Source organism: Geotrypetes seraphini, chromosome 15 (genome assembly GCF_902459505.1).
Source record: "Geotrypetes seraphini chromosome 15, aGeoSer1.1, whole genome shotgun sequence".
Taxonomy (NCBI): domain Eukaryota; kingdom Metazoa; phylum Chordata; class Amphibia; order Gymnophiona; family Dermophiidae; genus Geotrypetes; species Geotrypetes seraphini.
The window spans coordinates 13081980-13103323 of record NC_047098.1 but is presented as its reverse complement, the minus strand read 5'-3'; the positions used below and the strand labels follow the sequence as shown (position 1 = coordinate 13103323).

General features: G+C 41.4%; 1 protein-coding gene across 2 annotated transcripts; it reads right to left on the bottom strand.

Annotated features, from left to right (window-relative positions):
• Nucleotides 1-2070: 2070 nt before the first annotated feature.
• On the bottom strand, nt 2071-18495 carry ICMT (isoprenylcysteine carboxyl methyltransferase). 2 transcript variants are annotated; one of them, XM_033922813.1, is made up of 5 exons: nt 18147-18495; nt 14907-14995; nt 12852-12919; nt 5887-6104; nt 2071-2760 (listed from the first exon to the last, which is right to left on the bottom strand). In XM_033922813.1, the coding sequence occupies exons 1-5, from the start codon at nt 18342-18344 to the stop codon at nt 2578-2580; spliced, it is 756 nt and encodes a 251-aa protein (XP_033778704.1). In that variant the 5' UTR covers nt 18345-18495; the 3' UTR covers nt 2071-2577. The 2 variants fall into 2 exon arrangements, with proteins under 2 accessions (XP_033778704.1, XP_033778703.1); XM_033922812.1 differs by having other exon boundaries at nt 12852-13021; nt 18147-18494.
• Nucleotides 18496-21344: the final 2849 nt, after the last annotated feature.

Here is a 21344-nt window from a genome sequence, read left to right as displayed (position 1 = left end):
TTTTTTGCAACTGATTACTGTTACCATGAGGTGATCATCACTAATTGCACTGGGAATCTTCACCCGTTTAATTTGGATAACTAGATGTACCAGAAAGACAATTTGCTCCAGATTCTATAAACGGAGCCTGGAGTTAGGCACAAAGATCGTCACACAAAGCCATTCAAGGCGCCTGACTTAATTATTCAATTTGGATTGACACTGTTGATTGAAAAGCACAGTTAAAACATGAATTAGCTGGCAGGTGCCAAACTCTTCGAGGTAGACATCTATTCCAAGGCACCTACCAGAAAGTAGGCATGGTTGGGCGGGAGGGGATTCTGGGCATGGTTTGTCTTAGGCGTACTCATTTAGACCAAGAAAACCCTGGCAAAAATGGGAGTGTGTCTAAGGTTTCAATGCCAACTGGCTTCTAAGACAGCTTAGGTGCTGCTAGCCCAGACATGGGCAACTCCGGTCCTGGAGGGCCGGAATCCAGTCGGGTTTTCGGGATTTCTCCAATGAATATTGCATGACATCTATTTGCGCGCACTGCTTTCAATGCATGTTCATTGGGGAAATCCTGAAAACCCGACTGGATTCCGGCCCTCCAGGACCGGAGTTGCCCATGTCTGTGCTAGCCGCTATAAATGGTGCCTAGCAAATTATTGGCAACTGTGCTCCTCAGCGCCTCAAATTAGGCGCCATTTATACAATCAGGGCTGCTGTTCAAACTCATTTTTATTTTCCATAATATTCTGAGATGCATCATTTTGATAGCATTCGCCTTATTGAACACAGCCAAGCAAGATTGTCATTATCACACATAATAACACATAAAAACTGCAACTAGGTATTTCATAATAGAGAATGACAAGGGGATACATTTTTCCCCGTCCCCGCAAGTTTCGTCACTGTCCTTTTCCCATTAACCGCACAAACCTTGAACACTTACCATTTCAAAGTGTTTGAGGCTTGTGCAGATGAGGACTGTTTAGCCTTTCCACGTATTTTTCATCCTAGGACTAGCAGAGACCCCCGAGGAAAATTCTACTGTCGAAACACAGGCCATGTTGGGTCCGTTTCCAGCAGACTAGATCTTTAAGGGTTTTATGTGGATTGCTATGTTGATTTTTAATATATATTTTTTTTTTTTTTAAATAAAGTCAACCTCAGGAACATCGTCTCTCCAGTTTTGGATTTTTTTTTTGTTTTCTCTTGGACTTTTTCTCTGGATTTTCCAGGGCTTTTGTTGCCCCCATGTCATTCTCTACTTCATAATCTTGCTCAGGTGGGTTGAGGGAGACAGTAAAATGCCTTCTTAAAATACTCTTTAGATTCCAATTCCATGCAGACCTCAGCTATCCGGCACCCATGGGGATTGGTGGATGCCGCATAACTGTAGTTTCTGGTTGCTTGAGAGTCACTGTAAAAATAGTTTTGCCTCTCTTCCCACCCCACTCTATCATCCCTCCACTTGTAGGTCCAGCATCTGTTCTTCCCTTCTTTCTGGGTCACCTTCTCTCTCTCCCCCCCTCCCTCTTTCCATCCCCTACCCGAAGCAGCAAAGCCAATCTTGACAATCCCTCCCCCCCCCCAACACCTCACTCACCTGAAGCAGTAGCGGCAGCCAACGAGCAGAGGAAACGTCAGTAAATAGGCAGCTTCTGACCAGCCCTGGCAGGGCCTTTCCTCTGCTGCTGCTGCTGCCTCTGAGGCTGGAGAGAGGGTGTCGGGTCAGGAGCATGACTTTGGACGTTGGCTGAGGCATGCAGGAGGCAATTTTTTTTCTGGCACTTTGAGAGGGCTAGTTAACTGAGAGTCTACTGTACTTCTATGTACCGAATGGGAAAAAAAATGAACATCAGTCTTAGAAACAGTTAAGTCAAAGTGGGAGCAACAAAGAATTTCACTTCAGAGACATTTCACTAGAAAGCTGAAAATAAGAGAAGTCCTATTTACAAGGGCATAACAGAGAGCTGCTTAGCTGGTAAGAAATGCTCTAATGAAGCTTGTGTAAAACCATACTGTTCAATGTACTGGGTTTTAAGGGAAGACAAAACTCAAATGAGCACCTATTATTCAAACCACTATGACCAAACAGTGCTTTATTTCCAACCATTTCCACACACTTCTGCCCTGTATGATTCACGAAAGTTCATACCGTTGAGATGAAGTTAAAGCTGCATTATTCATGTTTTTTAAGTCACTGGTTTGCTATTGCCTTAAAAAAAAAGTCCTTACAAAAATATGGAGAGCGCAGGCCTGACCACCTTTCACTATGCTTCGATATTTTGCTTCTTTAAATTTGGCTAAAGAATGCCTTACTCAACTGAAGAATTATTATGGGGTCAATGACCCTTAAGACCACTGATATGCAAATCTAAGTGAGGAATATTATACACAGTAAATAGACTAACTTTCACATTTCTTAGGAAAAGTCCTCCAGCATCAGAGCCCTTAATAAGCCCCCAAAAAGATTAAATAAGAAATATAAAAATGAAGACGTCCTGAATGACACAGAATATGTTGGCAAATCCTCTGGGTCCCATCCTGTATTTGGGACTGGAAATGCATCTGGAGATACTGGTCCACAAGTTATAGTTCCACTTTGGCTCCTGAAATAAAGGGCAAACCTGACGGCACCTTCCTCTTATAGTCCAAATACTGTTCTCCAAAGAAAAGGATTAGTGTGAATTCCTCCTCTTCTATGCGCTCCCGAAAAAATCGCCAGGAAGCCAGTGTGTAACCAACCACACAGACAGGGTTGCAGAGTAGAATCTTGCAAAAGAGAGACAAAACAGCAACATTTTAGGAGTTTAAGGGCAGACGAGCAACTAAAGGGGGTAGTTACTAAGCTGCATTAAAATATTTGATTGTAACTTACCCTCCTCTTTTAAACTAAACTAAAGCTTAACTTTGTTTACCGAGTTATCATTCTGAGAAGGCTCGACTCGGTGTACAGTAATTAAATAAACAGGGAATGATTTACAAATGATAAATAGAAGACAATAGCAAAATTTCAAAAGAATTAATTTTCAAAGTTTTTGCCAAATAGAGTAGTTTTTAAAGATTTATGGAAAAATTGAAATGAACGCCTTTTACAAAGATGCGCTAAGCTTTTTAGCGCGCATGTTATCCTATGGACACGTTAGCGCATGCGTTGATTTAGCGTGCGCTAAATCTGTGTTAAAACACTTAGCGCACCTTTGTAAAAGAGGGCTTTAGTCTCTTTCATGGTAAATCTTACAACTTGCGACCAATTTCAGAAGAAGCATTATTCATCTGCCCAGGAGTCTTCTTAAGAGGGGCCAGAGCTTCCCAAAGCTGAAGCGAGCAACCCCTCCAGAAAAGACACCCCCCCCCCTTCTCTGGGACAATTTCTTTCATCCCCTGGTAGTCTAAGGGTTCTGGGACAAGAGAGATCTTCAACCATTTCTGACACCGGGTTCGAAATGGCGCTGGCAACCCACCTAGCAGGCTTCTGGTACTGCCTTGAGGGTTCAAGCTGCTTAAGGGAACCCAGTGCCAGCAACCTCTAGTGGCAGTCTCATACTACTGCTAACAGTTAAGCTGCTATATTAAAGGGTGACAGGTCAATTGCGCGCAAGACAATCGCGCGCTGACAAAAACACGAAGACAACTCAGCGCAAAGACAATAGCGTGCGACACAATTGAGCGCAAGGATAACTCAGCGCAAGACAATTGAGCATAACGATAACTCAGCGCAACACAATTGTTGTCTTGCGCTCAGCTGTCTTGCCCTCAATTGTCTTGCGCCCACCTGCCGGCGCTCATTTGTCTTGCGCTCACCTGCCAGCGCTCAATTGTCTTGCGCTCACCTGCCGGCGCTCATTTGTCTTGCGCTCACCTGCCAGCGCTCAATTGTCTTGAGCTCACCTGCCGGCGCTCAGTTGTCACGCTCGTGCACATTACAGAAAATAATTTGCGCTCAATTGTCTTGCGCTAGCTTGTCTTCACGCTCAGTTGTCCTCGCGCTCAATTGACTAGTGCTCACTTGTCTTACGCTCAGTTGTCCGCGCACGATTGTCTTGCGCGCACTTGTCTATGAACCATATTAAAGCCCCTCACCTTTAGTCAGGAGTGTTGCCAATTCCATAGTCAGAGTTGAGGAAACCAGATTCATCTCCTTTCTGCAGAGGTCAGTTTGTTTTCTTGAAAGAAACTAACTAATCGAGCTCTCTTGAATGATCTCAGATTTAAGCTTATAGCCAGGTCTACCTTAAAGGACCAATTTGGTCATTTGTTGTGCAATTTTTTGAGGGAAGGGTTCTAAGGGGTTCTTTTACTAAGCTGTGATAAAAATAGGACTTAGCATGCACTTACATGGGTCCTTCTCGTGCACTAAGGTCATTTTTACCATGGTCATAAAAACCCCGATTTTCTATTTTTATTTATTTATTTTTTTTTTTCCAATTAATGGGCATGTACTAATATTTTAAAAACCCCACTCATTTGGAGCAATATGAGCCCTAAACTCTGTTATTAACAACATTTAAAAAAGTATCAATTTGACAAAAAAAAATGGGAGAAAAAAAAGACCTCAATCAAAAACTCTCACAAACCTTATGTTTACATTGGATCCTGTCAATCACTTTTCATTAAAAAAAACTCCATTCCTGTAATGCCCTTATTAAAAGGCCGATAGTAGCCTCTAAACTGTGATATGTAATTTTTTGAATCTTGTATTAAATGAATTAAACCCACATGTGTAATAAAGAAACCAGCAACAACATTCAGTCTTGAAAACCTGTAAATGTACATTTACCACAATGATAACAACCATCCACACTTATCTTTGAAATAGTCTCCATGGCTGAAGTTCAATCTTTATCAACAGGGGTTCTCTCCTATTTCACCAGAGCCAATTCAGGGGACATTCAGAGAACCCTCTCAACTCAGCTTCACGTGGCCAGCAGTAGGGCGATTCCACTGGCTGTCTCCAAAGCCCCAATGATTGACAGAGGTCTATCTCCATTTCTTTTGTCGAATTAGTATTTGTTTTGAGTTTAGGGCTCACAGTGCTCCAAATGAGTGGGGGGATTTATTGGTATTTTGAGTTTGACTCCACTCATTCTGCGTTTTTGTTTTTTTTAATAACATATGCTAATGTTGCTATTAGCACGCACCAGGAAAACAGGTGATGCCAACTTCCCAATACTTGGAAAGCGGAGAACAAAACAGCGAAGGAGACTCTGGTGCTCAATGCTTTTTATTAATGTACCAAGACTCGACTCGATCGTGTTTCGGCCCTGCCTCAGGAGTCTGGAGGAAATTGTGTTTAAGGATTGCGGCTAAGCTTTCTGTAGGACAGTTACGTCGGCTCGCAGAGATACCTTTTTATGCTTTATAATATTGGTCTATGTTTGACTTGGAAGAATATCGCACTTATCATCACTCTGACTCCAGACTCCTGAGGCAGGCCCATTTGGGGCCGAAACACGATCGTGTCGAGTCTTGGTACATTAATAAAAGACACTGAGCACCAGAGTCTCCTTCGCTGTTTTGTTCTCCGCTATTAGCAGGCAGCCATTTTTAAGATTACCGCTGGCGCATTTATTGCCTCCTATTTTGTAAGAAGGGCTCCTGTTTCATCCATGCTGCGTTAGGCACGCACTAGCCCTTAACACAGCTTAGTTAAAGAGCCTCTAAATTATTAAATGCCTTTTGTGCTGTACTGGCGATTCCTGTTTTATCAGATTAGTAGATTTCTGTTAGGGATTTTGTGTGTTAATTCAATTGTAATAGGTTTGTGTGAACATATATGCAAATTAATAAACAGAAATGAAATTAAAAAAATAGAAAATCCTTCTCCCATCTCCAACTCCCTTATTTCCCCCCACCTCACCACAAAACAGAAGTATAGTGAAGTATCTTATACTCTACCTGCGTCCCAATACTCCAGTAAAACCATCCCACGTAGGAGGGATGCCTGAACCAGGAGTATACACCACTCTTTACTAAAATATGGGACTCGGATTTCTCATTCTGAATGATGTGATTGAAGTTTGAGCCAGCCGTGAGCATTGCTGCTTTCCGCAAGGATTCGCCGAAGAGCACCATCAGTAGCCCGATGACGCTCAGCCATGTTATCTGCTTCATTTCTGCAAGTGAAATAAGTGGTACAACTGGTATCACTGTTACATTCGTCTTGGTGCCACTGTGAAAAATAAGTGAAGAATTATAATATTTGTATTTAAAAAATTTAGAGGCTCATTTTCAAAGCACTTAGACACACAAAGTGCAATAGAAACCTACAGTACTTTTTTTTTTTTTTGTAAATCTTTATTAAATTTCCAAACTACCATAGTGCAAACAAACAATTTCAATATATATAAGTTTACACTAAATGCACATTAATGTACAACCCCCCCCCCCATCAAATAATCAGAAAAAGTACATACCTACAGGAAACCTCCATATATTCCCGAATGAAATTCCAATGCAAACCCCCCCAACCCAACCCACCCTGGATGTGTATGCTTAAGGGTCGATAAAATAAAATCAATTATGATTCCTTATAGAACTTAGTCAATGGCTCCCAAACATCCATAAATTTCTTATACCGTCCCTGTTCTACGGCCATTGAATGTTCCATTTTAAAAGTATAAGAGAGATTCCCACCAGAAAGTGTAATTTAATCTATTCCAGTTCTTCCAATTCCTCAAAATGAGTTGTATGGCAACCCCTGTCATTATTATAGAGAAGTTTGTTATTTCGGGCAGATATTTGGCTTTTAGCCCTCATTAACGTACCAAATAGGATGGTATTGTACGTCAATGCCACTGGATTTTCTAATATTTATTCACTTGATCCCCAAATGGATCTCCAAAATTTAAGTATCAAGGGACAATAAAATAGTAAATGATCCAAAGTCCCAGCTTCAAGATGACAATGCCAGCATCTATTAGATTTTGAACTATCTAATTTCTGTAAATGAACTGGGGTCCAAAATGCCATGTACTTTTTCTGATTATTTGAGGGGGGGGGGGAAATGGTTATACATTAATGTCTGTAAGTTAATGTGCATTTCGTATAAACTTATATATATATTGAAATTGTTTGTTTGCACTATGGTAGTTTGAAAATTTTATAAAAAGTACTGTAGGTTTCTATGGCACTTTGTGTGTCTAAGTGCTTTGAAAATGAGCCTCATAATCGCTCACTTTTTCCAAACCTCAGCTCAAGATGATTTGCAATCAGGTATACAAGTTATTACCCTGCTCAAGGAGATTTACAATCTAAGATATACGTGGGCAATGGAGGGTAATGTGGCCTGCCCAAGGCCACAAGAAGTATCATTGGAAAAGGCAGGATTTGAACCCTGGCCTCCCTTGTTCAAGGCCTGCTGTGCTGAACACTAAATTGACTTCCGACATGCATTTTTTTCCCATTAAATCAACAGCTTCCCTTCTCCCTCAGCATTTAACTGTTCATCTTTCTCCTACATCAATTACAGTGAATACAAATTCAAGGTCAATAAGCACTATGGACTCCATTTATATAGCATTGATGCATCCAAGGGACAGCTCTGTTGGTCATGTAAAGATGCAATTGGTACATTGGAGCATATGCTTTTCAAATGTCCATGTTGCCTCTTATTGGGATAAGATATGGACAATAATTTCACATTTGTTGTCCATAACAGAGCCATTGTCTTATCCAATAATTATATTAGGAAGTATAGGGCTACAGTCTTCCTTAAATACCTATAATTGTTAAAGGCCTTACGAATGTTAAGAACATAAGCATTGCCTCTGCTGGGACAGACCAGGGGTCCATCGTGCCCAGCAGTCTGCTCCCGCAGCAGCCCCCCAGGTCCATGACCTGTAAGTGATCCTTTACCTAAATCGTGTATTCCCTATTCATTTAGTGTCCTGTATAGTTACCCTCTATCTGTATCCTTCAAACCCTTTCACCTTCAGGAAGTCATCCAATCCCTTTTTGAACCCCAATATTGTACTATCACCTCTTCTGGGAGCGCATTCCAGGTGTCCACCATACTCTGAGTGAAGAACTTCCTAGCATTTGTTCTGAATCTGTCTCCTTTCAATTTTTTTGAATGTCCTCTTGTTTTTGTTGCCCCCGCTAGTCTGAAGAATCTGTCCCTCTCCACCTTCTCTATGCCTTTCATGATTTTATAAGTCTCTACCATGTCCCCTCTAAATCTCCGCTTTTCCAGGGTAAAGAGCCCCAGCTTCTCCAGCCTTTCAGCATACGAAAGGTTTTCCATGCCCTTTATCATCCTAGTCGCTCTTCTCTGGACCCTCTCGAGTATTGCCATATCCTTCTTAAGGTAACGCTTAAAACTATTTTCATTAACTGAAAAGATTTTTCTAAATTAGAATATTATACATGGTAGAATATGTTATGTCTATATAGTATGAAAAATTATATGCAATTAAATGTGGAAATTTAGATATTTTTTTAAAAATTCTTTGATTTTCCAAACTTCAATAGTGCAATATACAGATATATAACATATAATAAGTCAATAAAAGCACATTCAACTTACAAATATACATAATCAACCATTTTCTCCCACCCAATGATTATTCAATAAAACACAGAAACATAGATTTTCCTAATAACCTTACCCTTTTCAAATTAATACCCTCCCATCCTCCCACCCACCCCAAGTGTAAATACTCAAAGGTCAAATTAGGATAGCAATAGCACCCCCCCTTCCCTGGATGTGTACAAAAATAAACAAACAAAATAAACAAACAAAAACTGACTCATAATCAAAGACCTACTATAGTGAAGTAATATAAGATGTCAACGGGCCCCAAACCAATTTAAATAAATTACTATGCCCCAAATCATCAGAATTCATTTTTTCATAGATGGAGCAAATTTAGGAATGTATGGGAATGTTTATTGAAGATTAATGATTAATGTTTTATGCTTAGTTTACAGTTATATGTTATGACACCCTATGACTTTTTTCTGTTTGCATCCTTTCAAATTTCAATAAATTATTTAATGAAAAAAAAAAGGTCAATAAGCAGACTGCAGGTGATTTTTTTTTTTTTTTTTTTAATAAATGAACCCACAACATCTGTGGCAGTTTTTCGACTCTGCTCTATTCATCAGGTAATGATTTGATTGGTGATGGACTAATGAATATAAATCCCACAGAAGAAGATGAGAATTTCTGGCATCACAGCGATATGAACAGAAAATAGGAAGAAGCCAAGGATTAGAGCACAGAGGAAAAAACCAAGAATAATGTGCATAAGATTATTAAAGAAAGTGTCAAAAGAACAGGTACATAAAAGCAGAATAGCCATAGATTAAATCTGCAACACTCTTAAGGCGGCCAAACAGGTTGAAAAGGTGATGGCAAAAGCTAGAAGGAGGGTGCATAGGGAGAGGTATGGCCAGTAGGAAAAAGGAAGTATTGATGCCCCTGTATAAGATTTGTGTGCAATTCTGAAACCGTATCATCAAAACGATATAAACAGAATGGAGTCAATCCAGAGGAAGGCTACTAAAATGTTTGGTGGTCTTTGCCATAAGTTATATGGGGACAGACTTAAAGATCTCAATATGTTTACTTTGAAGGAAAGGCGGAAGAGAGGAGATATGATAAGAGATGTTTAAATATCTACGTACCATAAATGCGCATGAAGCAAATCTTTCATTTGAAAGGAAACTCTGTAATGAGAGGGCATAGGATGAAGTTAAGAGGTGATAGGCTCCGGAACAATCTAAGGAAATACTTTTTTACAGAAAGGGTGGTAGATGCGTAGAATTGTCTTCCAGCAGAGGAGGTGGAGGCAAAGACTGTGTCTGAATTCAAGAAAGCCTGGGCAGATGTGGGATCTCTTAGGGAGAGAAGGAGATAGTGGATGCTGAGGATGGGCAGACTGGGAGGACCACTGGCCTTTATCTGCCATCATGTTTCTAGGGGGTAAACATAATATTATTATTATTATTATTAAACTTGTTATACCACCCACACCATCGAATGATCTAGGCAGTTTACAACAACTAAGACACAAATATATAAGAGAAAATGACCACCATTAAAACTGATAGGGAAGAGAATCATTTATACTCAAAACCCAAAAATTCCCATATTAACCTTCCACTCCTCAACATGCCGTCAACTGCTTAGATCTGGCACCACTCTTATCGTGGTTCAATTGCCAGACAGGCATGGCTGCAGATAATTTCCCCTTTACAGAATTTTTATGGAACCTATATGAAATAATAACTAAATGTGCATAAACAAATTATCAAAATTGGGCACTCCAACTTTACAAGTCTACTGAATTTTGATATTCTGCAAAAAAAAAAAAAAAGTATGCTTCTGGATGACGTATAATATAAATACAGTACTCCCCCGATATTTGCGGGGTTCCGTTCCAGGAACCCCCGCGAATATTGAAAAACTGTGAATACGGTTTTTAGCAGGGGAGATAGGAGAGGGGAGCCGGAGAAGCAGGAGAGGGCAGTGATTGGTGAGGCCCGACTTTAGTACAGGAAGAGGCGGTCGGAGCATACCACGAGTGATTTCCTTCACTCGCTGGCACTCCAGCTGCTCTCTCCTGCCGTTCATTCGGAAAATACCACGAATGACCGGGACCGCGAATTGCGGACCGCAAATTTGTGGGGGAGCACTGTATTTGTAAACATATTCTTAATACACTGTCGTTTGACGTCCCGGGTGATGCCGACACCCATCACCTATAAGGGGTTTAAAGTTAGGGTGAGATACACAACAAGGGTGGCTCCCACAGGAGAAAGTATTCAAGCCATTTCTAAAGTAGCTTTCTGGAGCCTGGGAGAGGGAAGGCCGTGAGCACTGGCATCGAGCAAGCCTGTATAGAGATCAGCTTTCTCTGCAAGGTGTGTGTCAATGGAGGCAGGGAGGGAAGGCGTCTGGACCCGCAAGTGAGTGGGGGAGCTGGAGCCGTTGGCCCAAATGAAGAGAGGGAGCAATTGATATCCCTCCCGACGAGGGAACGTGAGTCGAGGGGTAGTCGGTAAAACCGCTGGTTGGGATTTTATATCACAACGTGTGTTGTTGGAGACTGATTAACTGTCCATTACCAAAGATAAGTTGATTGTTATTATTATTACAATTTAGAGATTTTGATACTCCTTGGGGCCGCTGTGGGACCGTGGGAGTGCTATGATCTACAGAAAAGATCTTTATATGAATTCCTAGTATTTTTTTTCTAGTTTGCTGTATAAAGGTATCAGATTGCACTACCTTCAAAATAAATGGTATTACGAAGCTGACCAATATGTGGAGTTACAGTACCCGAGTTAAGGAATGGCTACAGCTATGAGTAGAGTAGGCGGGAAGACTGCGAAAAGTGTCATTACACGCAGAAACAGCAATGACAATAACTGTACAGGACGGTGCCTTACATTGGAGGGTAAGGGTGGCTCACTTTTACTCTTAGGAACGCTACATTGAATATCTATTTAAACAGATGATATGCTATTGCATTTCTGAGTGATAAGAGCCATAAGGCAACAATGCCAAATAAAGGGTTAAGTACAATGCTCGACAAAAGTTTTAGGGCTCCTTTTACCAAGCGCTAAACGCTGACACGTGCATGTTAGTCTATGGACGTGTTAGTGCACATGAATATTTAGCATACGCTAAACGTGTGTTAAAACGCATAGCGCACCTTAGTAAAACAGGGGGGGGGGGTTAATGTTTCTTTTTTTTTATTATTGAAATTTATTAATGTATCCAAACAAGTATACAGGATATGGGAATTTACACAAAAAATATAGAAATATTATTTCTTAATACAACTTAAATCAGTCATAGAAAATCAAAAATCGCATCAAGCCCACATCACTGAGGAGAAAGAATTCTATTACATAATAACATAAAATTTAGTAATCAATAAGGGATAACCATACCCTTAATTTTATAGAGGCATTTAACTATTTAAACTCCTATTTTCATTGAAATTATCATAATCAAGAAAGGAAAATTCGACCCCAACTTAGAAAAAGGGGGGTTACTAAGAATGCTCAAGAAAATATCCTAATCGAATAGGATCAAAAAATACGTAATCCTTATCCTGAAAAGTTATCAAACACTTACACGGAAATTTCAGAAAAAATGTGGCACCGGATTCCACTACCTTAGATTTCAAAGCTAAAAAAGCTTTTCGTCTAAGTTGAGTTACTCTTGCCACATCTGGAAATATTTGGATTCTAGCCCCACAAAACATTGCCTGTTTATTTTTTAAAATTTAGTTTCATTATCAGTACCTATGTTTCATTGTTTAATGTGTAATCAGTAGGGTTAAATCAGCCACCTAAAGTCATTTCCATTGAAAGCGAAATCAATCCTTAATATACAGCAGAAGAATACACTTAGTTCGCAATGTGAATTATTCAAAAGAAAATCTTCATCCCCGCACATCAATTACCCCAGTCAGCACAGATCAAGCAAGAATCATTCCAGCTGGGAGATGTGCAGGGTGAAAATACTCTTCAGACACAGGCAGTCTTCCAGTGTCAAAAGTTTGCTTTCTTAGGTCAGAAATAAAAAAAAACAGGGCTGCCAGAGATTACACACACACACAGAAACAATGCTGCTAAAACTTGAACATTTACAATTGACTGTGGAGATGTTATTCATTTCACAAAAGGTTAAGAGGCGGCATGCACAGAAGCTCTCCACATATCCCAGATATTCACTGGGCCTAAGGGCTCCTTTCACTAAGGTGTGCTAGTGTTTTTGGTGCACGCGCTAGCCGAAAAATTACTGCCTGCTTAAAAGGCGCTCTTCGGCACGTTAAAGCCCTAATGCACCTTTGTAAAAAGAGCCCCAAGTCTCCAAATTCTGAAATCTCCCTTTATAAATTTACCTGGGTAAATTATCTTCTCAATAGTGAACTCCACCCAAGAAGAAACAGCCGCTAATGTGTACTCCAGACTATGGTTCAATAGGAAAGAGTCCAGAGACAAGCTTTTAGGATTATTGACTGCAGTGATTAAATACTCCGAATAGTGGAAAAATGACAGCGAACACATATACCTAGAGAGGAAATGCAAAAATACAGAATGACCCATTCACTGAAAAGTCAACCGAAGTGTTTGACGGCAGTCACACGGTGGAAAGACAAGTATCTGCTGTGCTTAATAAAGGGGACTTTTTTCTATCTGAAACTGCTCCGGTTCTTTGACCATCATTTGATAAGAAAAGTTTTCTCTTAGTCACACATACCACTGTAACTGCTCAGGCAGATTACTGCAATATACTTCTCCCTCTGAACCCACGGATTCGGTTATTTGCGATTTTTTTAAAGAAATAATTTCCTTTTTTGGGCTATTTTTCAGCCATCGGAGCCTCCCCGGAACCTTACCTGGTGGTCTAGCGCTGAAGCGGGGCAGGAGCGATGTTCCTATGATCCTGCCCCGTGCAGAGCCGTCACCAAAATGGCTGCCGTGAATTCCCGTTGTAGTCTCGAGACTACAACGGGAACTCATCACGGCAGCCATTTTGGTGACGGCTCTGCATGGGGCAGGAGCACAGGAAGATCGTTCTTGCCCCGCTTCACCGCCAAGACCGCCAGGTAAGGTTCCGGGGACGGAGGCGAGGGTGGGTCAGAGCCAGCCGAAAAGATATTCGCGGTTTTTCACACTTTGCGGTCCGGATCTGCACCTAACCCCCGCGGATACAGAGAGAGAAGTGTACTTTCATTTTTTACAAGACTATTAAATTTTATTTAGGATTTTAGACATACTCCAGCCCATATTCAGCCGGTTTTATGTCCAACGCTGGCTATGTTCTTGGATATTCAATGCAAGACCAGTGGCAAAGTAAGGGGAGGGCGGTCTGCCAACTGTACCCTGGGACACCCACAAGTTAGCCCGTTTCGGCTAAGGCAGGGGTGTCCAACCTTTTGGCTTCCCTGGGCCGCACTGGCCAAAAAAAATGTTTCTGGGGCCTCACAAATGCGCAAACGCTGCAGCAAGACAGAGGAGGGAGCCGGCAAGACGGTAAACACCTGGGGGGCAGCAGAGGAAAACACTGCATCACCCTCAACTGAGGCCGCACAAAATACTTCACGGGGCCGCAGGTGGACACCCCTGGGCTAAGGCGTTAAACCACGGATATTCAGCGATACTAACTGCTTAAGAGCCACTGAATATTCACAGTTAGCCCTGGCCAAGCGATTTAAAATGGCCAGGAGCCTCTCCGGGCTGTTTACATCACTTTGAATATTGAGAAGACTGGATTTAGCTTTCACTTGGAATTGATGCCGATGGGTTTTTTAAATTAAACTGGGAGTTAGTTGTACTAGAATTATTAGATTAGATATTCTTTGTTGATCTATAATTATCTTGCTATGTTTAAATGTAAAGTTACTATATGACAACATAAGACAACTGACCTTTTTAGTAAGAAAAGCGTAAAACTTTCAAATAAATAAAAGCCATGCATAGCCATGTAATTAGGACAGTTTTCTTCTCATATAGCTTGATAAACATTTGCCTGAGTGAATGCAATGGGAGTACTTGTCTTTTCAAACATGTTCATGGCCTGAACTTCTCTTTAAAGACAGCTAGTACAATTCTCTGATCCTCAAGAGCAACAGGCATCAGAAGTAGTACCGTAGTTTCTTTTTTTTTTTTTTTTTTTTTTAGTTCAATAGTTTTTATTGAATATTATAAGAAATTTACAGAAAGCAGTTCAAACACACAAAATCTGAATAAGACACAATGGTATAGAAAAAGTCCATATCTATAATCATTTACTTACAACCAGATTAATAAAAAGAATCTAGGGTATGTGTAACTGCTATTAGAAGATATATGAAAGGCAGAAAAGCAGGGAGAGTGAAATAAGAGAGAGGGAAAGAAAGAGGGAGAAAAAGAAAAAAAGTACCGTAGTTTCTAACAAACTATTTCTTGCTTACCAGCCAAAATGTTTCCATGCTGTCTGTGTAAAACTCAGCAGCAAACCACATCCAAAAGCAAAACCAAGCCAGCAAGCTCGCACAGCTATCTAGAAAAATATGGAGGGAAAGCATTTTAGTAATGTATGAAAACCATGTTTTAGTTTTAAACTGATCCCATAAGCTTTCAATGTCCTAAACAAAACATGAAAAAAATCCTCTCTCTATAGTAAATTTAAGAAAAAATGATTTGCTCTCCTATCGTCTCCTGAGGCAACAGATCACATGGGTGCTAGTTGGAATGCATGTGTATGTGTTCCATACAGCACCCCTAAAATCTGTCTGGTGCATACACAAGGCACTTTATGTGCTGGGTACACTGGCATTGCCCACAAGCTACAACAAAAAGCAACCTGCTTTTCTATCAGCTGGTACTGAGTAGAGGCAAACACAAGCAATAGCAAAGGAACAGGTGGGAAAAGAGGGAGCAGGAATAAAGCACAGGGAGCAGAAAAAAAGGGGGAAAGAGACACTAGACCAGGGGAAGAGATACCAGCCTAAAGGAGGGAGACATATCAAACCACGGGGGGGGGGGAGGGAATGACTGAAAGTGATGCAATGGGGCATGTTACCAAAGCAAGATAACCCAGGGTGCCACTACCCCTTTAGCCAACCCTAAAAAACATTAAATACACCTATGACGGTGGTGATTTAGTTCATGCCTTCTCAGCAGTATCTCAAGAGCATGTTATGTCCCTGTCTTAGCTTGTAAACGAGGCAATGGAGAGTTAAGGGAGTTGCCTAAAACACAAGAGCCACCTTTCAAAATGATTTGAGGCTGCTAAGCCCAGTGGAAAATTACATCTCCCTGGGCACAGTCAAAGACTTTGCTCAATATTGGGGGTTCTCAAGCACCCACAAAGCAGGCTATGATAGCCTAAGTGCAATTGAGCCAGGCTGTTCTGGTTCTCCATGCCCTGGAGAAGAAATAGCCGATCGGTGAGTGGAGCAGACAAGATCCTGGGGAACAGGGTTCAAATCCCACTGCAGTTCCTTGTATGTAAATTTCTTTCATGCATATTCATTGTGGATATCCTGAAAACCTGACTGGCACAGGGGTACTCCAGGACTGAGTTGAGAAACACTGGACCAGCGGACACTCTACGGCAGGGATGTCAGAGTCCCTCCTCGAGGGCCGCAATCCAGTCGGGTTTTCAGGATTTCCCCAATGAATATGCATGAGATCTATTTGCATGCACTGCTTTCATTGTATGCTAATAGATCTCATGCATATTCATTGGGGAAATCCTGAAAACACGACTGGATTGCGGCCCTCGAGGAGGGACTTTGACACCCCTGCTCTATGGAGTTACAGAGTAATACTTTTAAAATCAGTAGGAGGAAATATTTTTTTCACTCCAGAGAACATTAAGTTCTGGAATGAATTGCCAGAAGATGTGGTAAGAGTAGTAGCTGGTTTTTAAAACAGGTTTGGACAAGTTCCTCGAGAAAAATTCCATAAACTGCTGTTGAGACAGACAGGGGAGAAGCCACTGCTTGTCCTGAATCAGTGGCATGGAATCTTGCAACTCTTTGGGGATTCCACATGGAATTTTGCTACTTGGAGATTCTGGAATATTAATAATAATAATAACTTTATTCTTATATACCGCCAACAATCTTGCGACTTCTAGGCGGTTTACAATGAAGAGAAACTGTAGAGACAGCGAATTACAGAGTATAGCATTGAACATCAAGTGATAGTAACAGGAGAGTTACAGGGCTGTGTATTACATGGTTTCACAATGAGTAGCATTATACAGTCGACGATATTCAGAGCATAAGTAGGAGAAGAGAAAGGAGATTGCGCTTTGAGTTACAAAGGTGCAAGGCTGCGAAGGTGAAAAAGATAACATAAGATGTTGATGAGAAGTAAGTTGTTAACTTGGTACATTTGAATGAAGGACGGGCACCAGTGGGAAAAACTGGTAACAATTAAAGATAGAAATTTTGGCAGAAGAGGGTAGACGGACTCCTTGGGATGGGAGGAGGCTCCGATTTTAGGGGAGAAGTCTGGTTAGGTTATAAATTTCTTAAACAATGTGGTTTTTAGTTCTTTCCTAAAGATACTATATGATTCTCTGGCGGCATAAGTGAAGTAGCCTGTCCAAGTTTGCAGTCTACCTGCTTGGAATTTGAATGTTGCTACTCTTTGGGGATTCCGCATGGAATCTTGCTACTGTTTGGAGATTCCGCATGGAATCTTGCTACTCTTTGGGGATTCCACATGGAATCTTGCTACTCAGAGATTCTGTAATGTTGCTACTGTTTGGGGATTCCGCATGGAATCTTGCTACTGTTTGGAGATTCCGCATGGAATCTTGCTACTCTTTGGGGATTCCACATGGAATCTTGCTACTCAGAGATTCTGGAATGTTGCTACTTTTGGGGATTCCGCATGGAATCTTGCTATTCTTTGGAGATTCCACATGGAATCTTGCAACTCAGAGATTCTGGAATGTTGCTACTGTTGGGGATTCTGCATGGAATCTTGCTATTCTTTGGAGATTCCACATGGAATCTTGCAACTCAGAGATTCTGGAATGTTGCTACTCTTTGGGGATTCCGCATGGAATCTTGCTACTCAGAGATTCTGGAATGTTGCTACTGTTTGGGGATTCTGCATGGAATCTTGCTATTCTTTGGAGATTCCACATGGAATCTTGCAACTCAGAGATTCTGGAATGTTGCTACTGTTTGGGGATTCCGCATGGAATCTTGCTATTCTTTGGAGATTCCACATGGAATCTTGCAACTCAGAGATTCTGGAATGTTGCTACTCTTTGGGGATTCCGCATGGAATCTTGCTACTCAGAGATTCTGGAATGTTGCTACTGTTTGGGGATTCTGCATGGAATCTTGCTATTCTTTGGAGATTCCACATGGAATCTTGCAACTCAGAGATTCTGGAATGTTGCTACTCTTTGGGGGATTCCGCATGGAATCTTGCAACTCAGAGATTCTGGAATGTTGCTACTGTTTGGGGATTCTGCATGGAATCTTGCTATTCTTTGGAGATTCCACATGGAATCTTGCAACTCAGAGATTCTGGAATGTTGCTACTCTTTGGAGTTTTGCCTGGATTGTCCACGGTGAGGATGGGCTAGATGACCCAGTACGACTATTCTCCTGGGCTCAGTAACTTAAGCATGCCGCCCGCTGCACCGATCCTAAAGAATCTCGCGCGCCCGAGTTTCCCACCTGGTAGAGCTGCGCCCGGTAAAGCAGCAGCAAGAGACCGTTGACGGCCGCTACGTGCAGGGCCAACGTCAATGCCAGGCGGTTCCGCAGCGACCGGCTCCCCTCCGCCGGCCAGGCGCCGCCCACCAGCGACGGCAGCAGCACCACCGAAAGACCCAGCAGGAAAGCGAGCAGGCTGACCCGGCCCTCGCCCGCCATCGGCCCGGACTCGCCAGACGTCCGCCGGACGCGCTGACGTCACAGACGAGCGAGAGGAGGCCAGAAGGGACGGGAGGAGGCAGCGGCGCCCAGCGGGGAAGGCGCTAACTGCAGCCGCTTCAATGCCTTTCCTCTTACCACACCACTGCCTCAGAGGGATGCAAATGGTTCACAAATCTAGCTGTTTTTATCCGTAAAATCTGGCCCAGTGTATTCCAGCTATGCCTAACCCCCGCTTTCACAAAAGTGCACTAAGTTTTGTAGCGCGCGCTAAATATTAGTGCACGCTAAATGCTAACGCGTGCATGCTATCCTATGGTCAGTGCATGCTTTGATTTAGCAGTGCTAAGTCCGCGCTAAAATGCGTAGCACGCCTTTGTAAAAGAGGGCCTATGGGGTCCTTTTATCAAGCCGCGCTAGCGGGGTTAGCGCGTCAGACATTTCATCACGCGCTAACCCCTGCGGCCGGCTAAAAAATTAACACCTGCTCAATGCAGGCGTTAGCGGCATGTGGTTTAACACACGGTATTATGTGCGTTAAACCCCTACCGCTGCTTGATAAAAAGACCCCTAAGTCTCAGCCAAACTACAAATCTTCAGGAAAATGCTTGAAATCCCTTGGTACGCATAACTCTGGAATTCATTAGGACATGCCAAATGCTGACAGACAACAGCTCAGTTAAACTTATCCACCATGCTCATATTTATACCATTGAGCTGTAAACTGGGGTAAACAATTCTAGTTCTTTAGTGTCACAAGTCAGGGTTTCATCAGATCGGATTAAATATACTACACCACCCGCTTCCGTGTAAGCCTCATTCCATAAAAAAAATTAGCAGGCCAGGTTTCCTGTGGGTCCCTATTTATATACCCAACCACTTCACCCTAGCAGCTCATCTTAATGGTAGAAAAGTTCCGGTATAGAGCAGGCGTGAGCTTTGTTTCTGCTTTGCTTGTATCATATTAGAAAATGGCATTGGTAGATCTCTTGTACTTCCTTTTGCAAAATTATTATTTTTTTTTTTTGCAGGGGATATCACACGTTTTTTTAAAAAAAACATGCAGAATCACTGGCATTTTTTTTGTGCATTTGTGGCATTTTTGCACTTTCACGAATTAAATATGTTTTATGAAAAATGTTGCCACTTACCCCCTCTTTTACTAAGGTGCGCTAACTGATTAGTGATCGCTAAACGCTAACGAATCCATAGACTAACATGCACGCGTTAGCATTTAGCGCGCGCTAATCGGTTAGCGGGCCTTAGTGCATCTGCCTCCTAATCTGAACCGAGGTCTGCTTGTCGCTCAGTCTCTTTCCTGTGTAGCTTGGGCCTCAGACTCCAGCTGGGATTTCTATCTGAGAAGTCGTTTTTCCTCTCTTCGTCCATCCTTGTACAGGAGTTCTGCCTTTTCCAGGTAAAATGGTCGCTCTACATCTGTTTGCATTTCACTTTTACAGTTTGCTTGCTTATCTAATTCAAAGGGACTTGTTAGCTAGCACAGCGAAAATTCAACTTCTTCCGCTTAGAACAAAACAAGTAAATAAAACCAATATTCAGTGGCAATCTGCTTGGGTACAGCTAACTGGACATAAAAATCATACATATATAGCAACATAGTAACATAGTAGATGACGGCAGATAAAGACCCGAATGGTCCATCCAGTCTGCTCAACCTGATTCAACCCAAATTTTTTATTTTTTATTTTTTTTAGTTTTTCTTCTTAGCTACTTCTGGGCAAGAATCCAAAGCTTTACCCGGTACTGTGCTTGGGTTCCAACTGCCAAAATCTCTGTTAAGACTTACTCCAGCCCATCTACACCCTCCCAGCCATTGAAGCCCTCCCCTGCCCATCCTCCACCAAACGGCCATACACAGACACAGACCGTGCAAGTCTGCCCAGTAACTGGCCTAGTTCAATATTTAATATTATTTTCTGATTCTAAATCTTCTGTGTTCATCCCACGCAACACAATATAATATAACATAGGTCATAATTGGACATAAAAATCATACATATATAGCATCACAATATAATATAACATAGTCATATGTATGAATAAAATGTAAAAACAAAATAAACAAATTAACAATATCATTAATGCTACCATAAATACAGCAAAAAAAAAAAAAAAGAACAGTATGGCTGTACACCTTAATCAGTCAAATCATTATGATTGAACAAGCGCATGGCTCCCATAGTTTAGTAAATTTTATAAAAGCATTAAACCTTTCTGCAGCTACACGTTCATATTTGGCGGTTATACAAACCGCGTTCCACCAAGTTATATATTCCACCATTGTAGCATCCTTCCAACATTGTAAGATAATTTTAATGGCCAAATTGAGCAATCTTTGGCCCTCTTTTACTAAGATGCGCAAACCGATTAGCACGTACTAAACGCTAACGCGTGCATGTTAGTCTATGGACGTGCTAATTCAATTAGCACATGCTAATCGGTTAGAGCATCTTAGTAAAAGTAGGAGTTTGTCTTCTTAAGCGGTTACCAGTGATGTATCTGGCTATTTTGATATGGTTCAATCTGCATAAATTATTTAAATAGCTGGTTAAAGTAAACGATCCGTAATATCCCGTTAACTGCCCAAAAAGATTCCCAGAAGCATTGGTTTAAAAGATTTATCTGAGATTAATTCTTTTGATTACTGATTTATGGGATGAAAATAATGTGGCATTTTATTTTCGGAAGATTTTTTTTTTTTTTTTTTCCGTACAGAAAAGTCAGATTAATATTTTGCTCCTGTATGAACTAACAAGGAATTCTAAAGCAAATGACAGAAGGAGACAATCTATGCAAAATCTTAATAAACCGTTACAGAATACCAGAGAGTGAACAAGAAGCTTTCAATAGCCGAGAGAGGTAAAAGGCCAGTTCTGGAGTTAGCAGTTAAAACCTTTTGGCTAGACTCTGAAGCGTGGAAAATCCTCAACCCTCCTCTCACTCATCGCTTTCATGGGAGATTCGACACACCCCAGGACA